General features: G+C 38.0%; 1 protein-coding gene across 1 annotated transcript in view; it reads right to left on the bottom strand.

The window, feature by feature from the left end:
- The window catches only part of Cntrl (centriolin), an 89,040-nt gene that overhangs the window by 76,855 nt on the left and 148 nt on the right, over window positions 1-12,037 (bottom strand). Inside the window, exons 2-6 of the mRNA XM_090330549.1 lie at window positions 8,846-9,093; window positions 6,339-6,469; window positions 4,498-4,628; window positions 2,595-2,736; window positions 2,009-2,195 (exon numbers count right to left, since the gene is read on the bottom strand). Of these exons, the coding sequence (XP_090186675.1) occupies window positions 2,009-2,195; window positions 2,595-2,736; window positions 4,498-4,628; window positions 6,339-6,469; window positions 8,846-9,062 (808 nt within the window). The 5' untranslated portion in view covers window positions 9,063-9,093. The remainder of the gene's footprint in view (window positions 1-2,008; window positions 2,196-2,594; window positions 2,737-4,497; window positions 4,629-6,338; window positions 6,470-8,845; window positions 9,094-12,037) is intronic.

The following is a 12,037-nucleotide window of genomic DNA, read 5'->3' as shown; positions in this document are numbered from 1 at the left end:
TAAGTAGCTCTGCAGTTAGTTGAACTTCATTTCAGCTCATTTCCTGATATGGTATGTTCATTATTACAGGAGATTTCAAATTCTTGGGAGATTTCAAATCATCAGCCACTCTCCTTCCCATTCTTCAGTCCATTTTTTTTTCTTTTGGTGGGTCACAGGGCTTGAGCTCTGGTCCTGGGTGTTGTCTCTGAGCTCTTCAGCTCAAGGCTACTGCCCTATGCCTGGAGCCATAGCCCCACTTCTCTTTTCTAGTGCTTAATTGGAGATAAGAGTCTCTTGGTCTTTAGTACTGGGGCTGGCTTGAAACCATGATCCTCAGATCTCTGCCTCCTGAGTAGCTAAGATTACAGGCGTGGTCATCATGCCCGGCTCTTCAATCCATTTTAATCTAGCATTAGTTTCCATCCTTCCTCTCTTCAGAGCATCATCTAATCCTGCCAACCTAATGCCGCCTTTCTCTGTGCTCGCCTTTCTCTGTACTCATTTTATTGCATGTAGCAGAAATTACCAGCATGGCTCACCACTTCCTCTCATGAAATCTTCTTTTGAAACCCACTCTTTTCTGGTTTCTTCAACCATGTTTGCCCATATTTTTCAATTTCCTCAGCTGGCTGCTTCTTCCTCTTCACACGCCTTCAACACATAGCCTGAACTAATTTTATTTCTATTTATTTATTTGCCAGTACTGGGGCTTCAACTCAGGACCTGAGCACTGTCCTTGGGCTTTTTCCTCAAGACTAGTACTCTGTCACTTTATCCACAGCACCATGTCTGGCTTTTCTATGTATGTGGTACTGAGGAATTGAACCCAGCCAGGTCTTCGTGCATGCTAGGCAAGCACTCTACCACTAGGTCAAACTCCTGGCCCTGAACTAATTTTATAGAGCATTCTTAATGCAGTTGTATTTTAACTGCAATCCACCACTTAAGGTCATGTAAGGAATTCTTCCACCTGTAATATCACTCAGAAGTTTGAGATTTTGGAACATTTTAGATTTTACATTTTCACATTAGGGATGCTCAATCTGTATATCTAGCCCAAGTTTATCTGAAATACAAATACATTTGTGACTCTGTATGATTATCTCTCACAGATATTCCTTTTTTTACATAAGAAATATTTATTTTCACAAATATGAAGTAAATGGATGACATTGTAGACATGTCTTCCATAGTCCAAAGAATAACATATCTGAATTAAAATTTACATTTTGCCTTAAATATTCTAAACCTTGTCCATGTCCACTGTGGGAATTTCATCTTGCTTGCTAAGTATTTCTTCTCCAGTTAAGTCGTCAGCAGCTAATGCTAGGATGTAGGTCAATGGTAGAGCACTTGGCTAGTACACCACGAGGCCCTGGGATGGATAGGAATTTCTTGCTCACTGCCTAAAATCAGAGATGCTCGCACCAGGGCTGCCTCTCACAGATATTTTTACATCATCAAATCCCATACAAAATAGAATTCTGCCATTTTTAGAGTGATAACATCATCTATTCACTTAAATAAAAAGTCTGAGAATTATCTAATCCAACACAAAATGTGGTAGAATCTGTCTTCAAAAGTGATATTTTCAATTCCATATCTGCCCCTTAGGCACAGGTCACTAACACTTCTGGCCTAACTGACTTTAATAGTCTCCTAACAGATCCCTTCATCTCCATTTTACTCTGCTCCAAATCATTCATCACCCTGCTTCAAAAAAGATTTCCTTAATGTATTAACCAGATTACTTCCCTCAGTGCTAGATGATAGGCTCAGACCAGTGCATCTAGTGCATCCTATCAGTTGAGATAGGATCCCATGAACTTTTGCCCAGGCTCAGCTAGAACTAGATCCTGATAATCTCAGCACCCAAGTAGCTAAGATAACAGGTAGCTACCATGCTCAGCTTCCATGGAAATCTTAACAATAGTATAAAGTTCATAATACAACATTTTTCCTAATCACTTATGAAAGTAATCTTTTTTCATACAAGCTTTTTTCCCGCCCCCAAGTGTCTTCTTACCTAAACTGAATCTCTCAAAAGCCTCTTGTCTATCCTGAGAGGTTACTGGCTGACCTTCCAAACTTTCCAGTGAACGAAGGTGAAAGACAGTGAACTGGATGTAATGAGAAAGGGTCACAACTGGATTTTCATCTAAGATCAGAGAAGTCAAATCTTGAAGAGCTTTCAACTTGCTTACATCCTGGAGCTGAAATGACATAATAGTAGTATTAGAATCATTTACTATAATCATCCCAAATGTAACTAAAGGAAGCAATAAATAAGGAAACTGCTCTTAAAATGGCAAGCAACCAATTCATGAAACCCATTATCCAAAAGTAGTGGTGTTAGAACTGGCTGTTTTCAATTACTTTAGGGAATACTATGTTCTATGTGAATTTGGGGTTCAGTCAATTCTCTAAGAGTGTTAAAAGAAATTCAATTTTGTAAAAAATTTTCTCTACAAGTCCAAAAATTTGAAAAAAATTCTTGCTATTTTAGTTCAGTCAATTCCCTAAGAGTGTTAAAAGAAATTCGATTTTGTAAAAAATTTTCTCTATAAGTCTAAAAATTTGAAAAAAAAATTCTTGCTATTTTAACAACTTACCGATGATATATTGTTGCTTTTCAGATTGAGGACTTGCAAAGATTTCAACTTCTTCCCAAACCATACTGGTATATGCTCAATTTCATTTCCTGCAAGGTTTAGCTTTTGCAGATTACACATATTTTCTATGCCTTCAATTTTTCTGGAAATCAAAGGGCAAAAATAAACTTACTAAGTGCAATGATAATTTTATGACAATTTTAGAATAAGCAGTTAATTTCCACAGTTGCAATTTAGTATCTCTTTCCACAAATGAGAACAAAGTGGCTAAAACTAACTTTACTAGAGCAGCTAAACCATTTACCTTTTATTACAGTACCCACTCCTTTCCTCCTCTCTCAGATGTCAAGACCTCATCAAACAGAAAAAATGAGGATGACCATAGCCCTCTCATGACTACTGCGAAGGCTATGAGTGGAGAGTCAGGGGAGATCTGGAAGCTCAACAGCACTCACTGCTGGGTGTACCAGCCTGCCCAAGATGTCCATAATTACTAGATGGAGCCACTGCAAAATGATAGGCTACATCAAGAAATAGAAGCCCCTAAAAAACAATATGTTATAAATAGTTGTTTTAATCAGAATATTTGAATAAAACATTTATCATCCATGTTCATAAGTTTTCATTGATAAAATTTTTCCCAAATTGTTTGTAAGTAAGTTGTTGGTTTATTCTTTTGGTCAATTTTCTATTCTGGACAAATATTTTTTTTTAAATTCTCTATCATCATACTTCTCTTGTTGAAATTATTTTCATGAGGCTCAATTTTTAAATAAATTCATACATACAAATTTATACTGAAAAATTATATTTTTTTCATTTTTTTCTTTTCTTTCTTATCAGTTCTGGGGCTTGAACTATGGACTTGGGTGCTATCCATGAGCTCCTTTTTGCTCAAGGACAGCCTTTGCCCTACTACTTGAGCCACAGAACCACTTCCAGCTTTTTCTATGATTAACTGGATTTTCCTGCTCAACCTGGCTTCAAAATATGATCCTTAGATCTCAGCCTTGTGAGCAGCTAGGATTATAGGCATGAGCCAGGCCCAGCTCCATTTCATTTTATTTTCTTAGAAATGCAACTACTAGATGTTTTGATTTGTTGGCTATTATATTTTAACAAGCCTAACTTGGGGGTAAAATTGCTAAAGATTTTCAAAATTTGACTCTTGCATTAGTTTGTCTAGAACAAGATTTCTATATGTATGTTTAGCCAAATTCAGGGTTTTTTTTTTTACATTTATTTCTCATAGTAATATATACTTAAATTAGAAAAAGATTTGGAAGCTTTTCCTACAGCAATGAACAAAGAATGTCAGGACAAATACACAGGGTTAAATGATTTGGTATATTTTAAAGATAAAAATGGCAGGGTTAAAATATTCTTTTCATGCCAACATTCTTTACATAATGAAGGAGCATATGGACAATATCTGTGAAAAACTCATGCCAAAAATTGACTTAAGATAAAATCTGCCACTCAAACACTAATGTATCGGCTGGGAGTTTGGCCTAGTGGTAGAGTGCTTGCCTACCATGCATAAAGATCCAGGTTCGATCCTCAGTACCACATACATAGAGAAAGCTGGAAGTGGTGCTGTGGCTCAAGTGGTAGAGCTTTAGCTTTGAGAAAGTCCAAGAACAGGGCTCAGACCCTGAGTTCAAGGCCCAGGACTGGCAAAAAAAAAAAATGTATCTGCTTCCTTGATTACATTATAAGATATGATCCTAAACTTAATAAATACCAAAACATAAAGACCATTTTATACAAAGGGTTAAAACATCAATAAATAAGAATCAAAACACTTGCTATTTCAAAAGACTCATCCAGTAATGGATAGCACTGGTCTAATTCTTATAAAAAAGAAAATTACAAAGCTACCTACCTAAAGAGGTAGACTCACCTGATTTTGTTATATGATAAATTAAGTTCACGTAATTTTAACAGCTTGTCCATCTTCTCAATCTTCTCTACTAGATTATGACTGAGATTCAGTACTTCAAGTTTGACACATTTTTCCAAATTTTCAATGTACTAATTAGAAACAAATGAATTCACGATAGATGCCTTGACAAAAACATTCAGTATATGAAACTCATTTGATTAGTCATCATGTAACACTAAACTCATGGGGCCTGGTACAAGCGCCCTTGACTAGGAATAGCAACTGTCTTTCAGTTGTCAAACTTCTTTTATTTCCTATGTAATAAGGAGCTTACACTGTCCAACTCCCAACTCATTCTCTCTCTTCACATTTCTTTGCCTTTCCTTTTTCTTATCCTTTCTTCTATCTTCTTAAAAAGCTTGGTACTATACTACTGAATTAAGTGTATCCTTTTCTTCACCCAACAACCTTGCATATACTGCATATTCAACTCCTTCTTTCTTCTGGTTTTTGCCTGAGGCTTAAAAGTAGTCATTTTACAATAGATACACATTACACATTGCATACAAAGTATGATCCTGGGCAACAGCACTTTAGCAGTGAACTCATTTTTTTTTCAAGTCTTGGAGTTTGAACTTCAGGTCTGGGGGCTGTCCTTTAGCTTTTTTGGTTCAAGGCTGGCACTTTTCCCACTTAAGCCATAAGTCTACCTCCTGTTTTTCAGTGGTTATCTAGAGATAAAGAGTCTCACTGACTTTCCTGCCCTGGCTAGCTTTGAACCTCAGACCTCAGATCTCAGGTTCATGAGTAGCTAGGATTATAGTAATCAGCTACCAGTGCGCAGGTACTATGAACTGATTTGTATCTGCTACATTTCTTTTATACAGAGTAGAATGCATTTCATTGAACCTGTTTTCCTATCAAGACTTATCACCTTCTTATTTTATAATATTATCTTACTATCTCCTTTATTGGCCACCAATGTACTACAGGAATTACTTAGATTTAGTCTTTCTGCCTTCTATTTACTGCTATAAGATTTTTTTTTCTTTCCTCCATTCACTACCATAAGATTTATAAAGTAATAAGAATTAAAAATATGAGATTTAAAAAATAATATTCTGTCCTAACACTTTTAAAGCACTATTTTTGTTGTTGTTCTATTTGGTTTCACTTAGCTCTTTGCCTTTTTTGGAAATAATTTTTGAAGTAACATGGTAGAATCTAAGTTCCACTTTTTTCAATTAAAAATTAAACTGTCTGGAAGTGGCACTATGGCTCAAGGAGTAGGGCAGTATTCTTGAGCTGAAGAGCTCAGGGACCACACCCAGGCCCAAGCCCTATAACTGACAAAAAAAATACGCTACTATAATATATTCATGTTTTCTGCTTTAAGAACGAAGTAGTAAACTCTATAGCAAGGATTTCTATAGAAGCAGACTTTTCTGTATAAGACCAGATGGTAAATATTTTTAGCTTTACACTAAGGTCTCTTATAGTATTGTAAAAACAACTGCAGACAATAGAGGAGCCATGTTCCAATAAAACTTAATAAAAATTGTCTATAGGCAAACAGAATTCAGCTTGCTGGCTACATGTTGCTGTTTTCCAATATCATCTCTAGAGTGAGGGAAGACAATACATAGAATATTGAATAATGGGCATTAGCAAATTTTGAGATGTTATATTTCAGATGTACAGATTTTACTGAGATGTCATATTTCAGATGTACAGATTTTACTGAAAACAATAGTTAAAACTTTTAACATAAAGATGACACTCAAAAATAATTCTTGGCAGGTGTAAAGCTACAAGAAAATGAAAGTGGTGTCTATATTCAGAAATTGTTGGTAACTTACCCTAAATTTCTTGCCACCATCTTTAGAAAGTGAAAGATTCAAAGATTTTACCAAGGCCAAATTGTCCTGTTTAGTGAGTTTTTTAATAAGGGCCTCTGTAATATATCGGACTCCTACATAAGAATCAGCTTCTGAAATTAAAGAAATAAGCCATTATCAGTAGAGGGACACAAAAATATTTCACAAACCAAATCATTTTCATGCTAAGAAAAAAGATTTAATCCATGCAAATCTAATAATCAACTTGTTCTAATCACAATGATTAACAATATTTTAATTTATAGTATTTCTTTTTTTTGTTGGTAGTACTGGAATTTAAACTCATGGCCTTTTATTTGCTAAACAGGCACTGATTCACACCCTTAGCCCATTTTATATCATTTCTTAATAATAATAATGATGATGATGATGCGGCGTACTGCACATGTTGTCTATGCACAAAACTGCTAAATGTTTCACTTCTAAACTGCTTAATTTATATTGTAATCTTTTTGATAGAAATTATCACTTATTACAAAATTATTTGTTCAAGAACTTGCAACCAGTAAGGTGCAAATCCAGGATTCAAATCAATTCAAGAGAGTCTAAATTCAAGTTAGTTTCTAAATAATATTTTCAAGTTATTATTTCAAGTATTATTTAGGGTTTTTTGGTGCCGGTCCCGGAGTTTGACAGGGCCTGGCTGCTATCCTTGAGCTTTATACCTTGAGGCTAACACTCAACCACTTGAACCACAGTTCCATTTCTGGCTTTTTATTTCCTCATAGATTTTTTATTGTAATTAATAGAAGGGTTACAGTTATAGTCACCAGTGTGCATTACTTCATGCACACTGATACCCCTTCTCATGCTTTTGTCCCCATTTCCCTCCCCCCACCTCTTCCCCTTATCTTATTTTCCCCCCTTCCCTTTCCTATTTCAAATAAACAAATAAACATATATATATATATATATATATATAATATACCAGATAACAAGGTAAGATACTGTAACAATATGAAAATCCATTTCTGGCTTTTTGATGGTTAACTTTCCTGCCTGATTTCAAACTGTCATCCTCATATCTCAGGCCTCCTAAGTCTAGAATCACAAGCGTGAGCCACTGGCACTGGTTAGTTGTCTAAAGTTCAGAAACATTGAAATTCTCTATAATCCTATAAGTTTTTACAGTAGGAAAGTCTAAATTTGTTTTGTTTTTTGCCAGTCCTAGGCCTTGAACTAGGGCCTGAGCATTGTCCTTGGGCTTTCTCAAGACTAGAGCTCTACCACTTGAGCCATAGCACCACTTCTGGCTTTTTTCTATGGATCTTCATGCATGCTAGGCAAGCGCTCTACCACTAGGCTAAACTTCTAGACCCATAAATTTGTTCTTTTTTTAATCAAAACATTCTTTATAAAGATAAGATACTAAGTGATAATGGTACATCTTATTTTATAGCTCTCCTAGATACTGCTATCAAACATTATTTAAGTCATATTTCGTTTTAAACAAGTAAACATAAAAAAGAAAATTCTCTCTTCACACTAACTTTGTAAATCAGAAAAAGAATTAATCTTGAGCATAGGTCCAGGCTGTAGACCGAAAGTTTCCTGTGATGGTTTTTAAGCAGAGGCATTTGTTTAACACAGGCTTCCAAACAGAATGCTTTAAAGAAAAAAAAATGTAAACATGTTGTGGAGCATAGACAAGTCTTCTTAAATAGAAATCAGTTCACTAACAAACAAACACTTGGTTTAAGAATAAGCAGACTGGCATAGCCCAAGTGTGATTACTATTTTTCTTTTCTTCCAGTCCTGAGCCTTAAACTCAGGGCTTGGGCACTGTCCTTGGGCTTACCACTTGAGCCACAGCACCATTTCTGGTTTTTTTCTATGTATGTGGTACCGAGGAATTGAACCTGGGGTTTTTGTGCATGCTGGGCAAGCATTCTACCACTAGGCTAAACTCCCAGCCCCAATTACCATTTTTTGTTAGAACTTTTACAGAGGGCACTTTATTTTTAAGTTAACTGATATAACCATCTAATCAAGAAGATGACATGGGCTGGGAATGTGGCTTAGTGGTAGAGTGCTTCCTTAGCCTGCATCAAGTTCCATTCCTCAGTATCACATAAACAGAAAAAGCGGGAAGTGGCACTCTGGCTCAAGTGCTAGCCTTAAACAAAAGAAGCTCAGAGACAGTGTCCAGGCTCTGAGTTCAAAACCCAGGACTGTAACAACAACAACAAAATATATAATAACTTTTAACTTATGAGCTTTAAAGCCCTCTCTTTGCACAGGAAATATAACTTCCTCTTTCTAGAAACTCCCCTCCCCTAATCCTTTCAGATACTATAAACTTCCCACAGAAACCTTAGTTCTCTCATTGTCCTTACATACTTCTGTCAATAAAAACAACAGTTCAAGTTCAGGATAGGTCTTATATTTGGATCAATAGTATAATCTCAGTATTCTCCATCTCTACTTATGCATGTGGTCAGACAAATATGTATACTGAAAGGTGATACCTTTATGATCGTGGCAGTCCGATAGCACACTGTTGTCACCTAAAACTTCAACTTCCTCACACGACTTCCTCTCAGAATGAACAGGCAGAGTCTCAGGCCCAATTAAAGGTGAAAGTGACCTAGATCTCATACTGGGCAGAAGAGATGATGGAGCGGGAGACTGAGATGATGGCGGCATCTTTGCTTTGGGGGGTCTTTTTTGAGGACCTTTCTTCATTATCAAAGTAAAGTCAGGTAACCATCAAAACCTGGAAGAGTTTTCAGTACATTCAATAAGTTAATTTTTCTATAGCTGTCAAAATCATTATCTCTAGAGCTGTTAAGACTAAAGCTACAACCTCAGAACTATAATATTCCAGAATGATGGAGCGCACACTATTTCAAATATTGCTTTACTATAGAGCAAAGCATGAAGCATGGTATGGACTCATGCTCCAGAAAGAAGTGTTTCTTGGCATTTCTTTTGAGTTGATGGGGTTGGTCTAGTCACAAAGCCTCTTCTACACATATAAAAGGTCCAGGCTCAAGAAACTGGGAATATGTGGTAATCAACAATCTTTAACACTGATGGGACTTCTCTCCTTCCATGCCTGTTTCTTCTGACACCACTTGTCTCACTAGCCATGCCATGGATGCCTTTGCTAGCTAATTTCCCTCTACTTAGTCTAATTCAAATGTCAGCACTCCTCAAAATTATCCTCTAAATGCTCTTTAATCTTATTTTGTTCAATCTAAGCACACTCATGACTCCCAATGCTGATATTTATAAGTTCAATCTGACCTGTCTTTGAGTTCTTCCCAACTAGTTGATATTTTATTGGCATCATACATATAACATTCTAACCTCAATCCAAACAATTCACCTTTATGCATTCCTTCCTCACTCTCTCCTGTCTTGTTCCCCCTGCAATACTCCCTAACCAGTGCTCACAGAAACAAACCATAAACCTGGACCCACTACCTTCCCTATTATTTACTCAGTCAATCACTACATCCCACAATTCAAACTCCTATTTCTAATCTTGTTTACTCAATTCTGGTCTAATTACAAAAAGCTACTGATTTATCTATCTACAAGCTCTCTTATCTTCCCCTTTCCACACTACATGGAAGGTAGAGAGCCAGAATGATCTAGTTAGTAAGTAAGACATCCTATACTAGAGAAACTTCAATCCACTAAGCTTTGTAATTTCAACATTTGAGAATGGCTGATAATACTTCAGAGACTATAGCCTTGAGGCAGTTTATCTTAAACAGCACTTTTAAGATAAAAATGGAAATGTAGTTTGACCCTAAGATATACAAAGACCAAGCAAAGACAACCAGAAGATAGCTGAGAAGTATGGCTAGAGTGAATAAAGGAACAAAAGAAACAAAAAACAAGCATAAGAGCTAGAGACACATTTTAAAGTCCCCAAAGATGGTCTACAGAGCAACTAGAAAGCCAAGTGAATGCTGTGATAATCCAAATCCTTCATATAACCGAGCAATAAAATTCCAGACACCCACAGACCCAAATACTTACCCTTATCTAACAAGCCCACACATCACAGCCAGTAAGGGGGCATACTCCACCTTTATCTAAACTTTCTTAATTCCTAGCTTTCTATCCTTCTCTCCCATCTCCAATAGAGCAGACTTTGATGCCCCCAAGTCTTCCATCTTTCCTTACAGACCACTCTTTTACATCCTCATATCCACCACCACACTTCCTGTATAATATTTTAATCATATCACAGTGCTTTCCCTGATTCTTCAGTCCATAACTTCTGCTTATTTAAAACTTCTTACCCTTTAATTTTCTGTAGTCTTATCTTTATACCCATTCCCATTCCTCTTAAATGTATCTAATTAATGCATTCTAACTCAAGCCACCTCATCTTCCTATGCTGGCTGCTTTGGCCTCTTTTCTCACCCCCTCTCATTCTGGATTGCCAAGTTTTCACACAGTTTTGGCCCTAGTTCCTTTATGCCACAGTAGTCACTTCAATTTCTCTGATTCTTCCTAGTAGCCCCCCCCAACACTTCTGTATTAGCCCTGTCTTCCCAAATTGCTTCCTCTCAGCAAATATTGTGATATCCTGATCCATTCCAACATGATAACCTACCCACCATTCAAACAGTCACCCATTCTTTTTGCACCTTTCCACTGCAACACACCAGTCCCTATATTCTTCTCTACCAATCCCAAATTCCCTCTCCATCTCACTCATTGCACTGGATTTCCCCAAATCCAAGCTTTCCATTAATTTATCTAATTATATTAAGCAATTTTTGTGTGCCAAGACTTGTGTTAGACTCTAAGAACACAGGGTATCTACAAGACAAGAGTAACATGAGGATATCTTCCTAGATTCAACATGTTTTCTGAACCAAGTCGGTCCCCTCTATAAAACATGGATGTGCTTGGAATTAAATAACTGCTTGCAAAATTACCAAGATTTTTTTTTTCTAGACTATAACCTATTGGAGAGCAGGTAATTAATATCTGCTAAAGAACCGTGTTAAAAACATTACCAGGCAGGTGTGTGTGTGTGTGTGTGTGTGTGTGTGTGTGTGCGCATGTGTACAGTGGGAGTCAGTGCCAGAAAGGGGAGGGGTGTGAAATCAAAGCCTGTGCTCTCCTTTGAGCCTTTGAGCCAAACCTTCAGTTCCCAATTTGCCCGAACTCACACTGAACTGTGAGTTCAGTCCTCACTGACACACCACACAAGAGCAAAATCCTATCTAGGGGGTGGTGATCCTCAGCAATCAAGAGCTTGGATAATGGACCATGCAAAGAGTTCAAGCCCCATGACCCGCAAAAAAAGAAAAAGAATGCTCTGCTGACCTCCCACCTGCCATCTTTCTCCACTGCGGTCTTCCCCCGGGTCCCACTCCCGGGACCCCCCCCCCCCCCGGGCATCTTTATCCCTGTCACTCATCCACCTGACAGCGGGCGCCCTGGGTCCCCACGCCTCCTCCGGCACGCTCCCCCCCACACACACCGGCCCCCGGTCAATCTCCACGCGGTCCCCGCGTCGTCACGCCGGACGGAGCGGTCTCAGGCCTCTCCCGTGAAGCCCCTACCCGCACGCCCACCGGCCCCCCTCCGGCTCGGCCTGGCCCTCCCAGCCGGCCCGTCCCCACCCCGCCCCGTCACGCCGGCCCGCTTTCGCCGCGCACGCCTCTGCCCCGTCCGGACCTCTGAGG

This window comes from Megascapheus bottae, chromosome 3 (assembly GCF_031878675.1).
Source record: "Megascapheus bottae isolate mThoBot1 chromosome 3, mThoBot2.hap1, whole genome shotgun sequence".
In the NCBI taxonomy this organism is placed as follows: Eukaryota; Metazoa; Chordata; class Mammalia; order Rodentia; family Geomyidae; genus Megascapheus; species Megascapheus bottae.
Note: the sequence above shows the minus strand (reverse complement) of the source record. Positions and strands in the feature narration are given on the sequence as shown.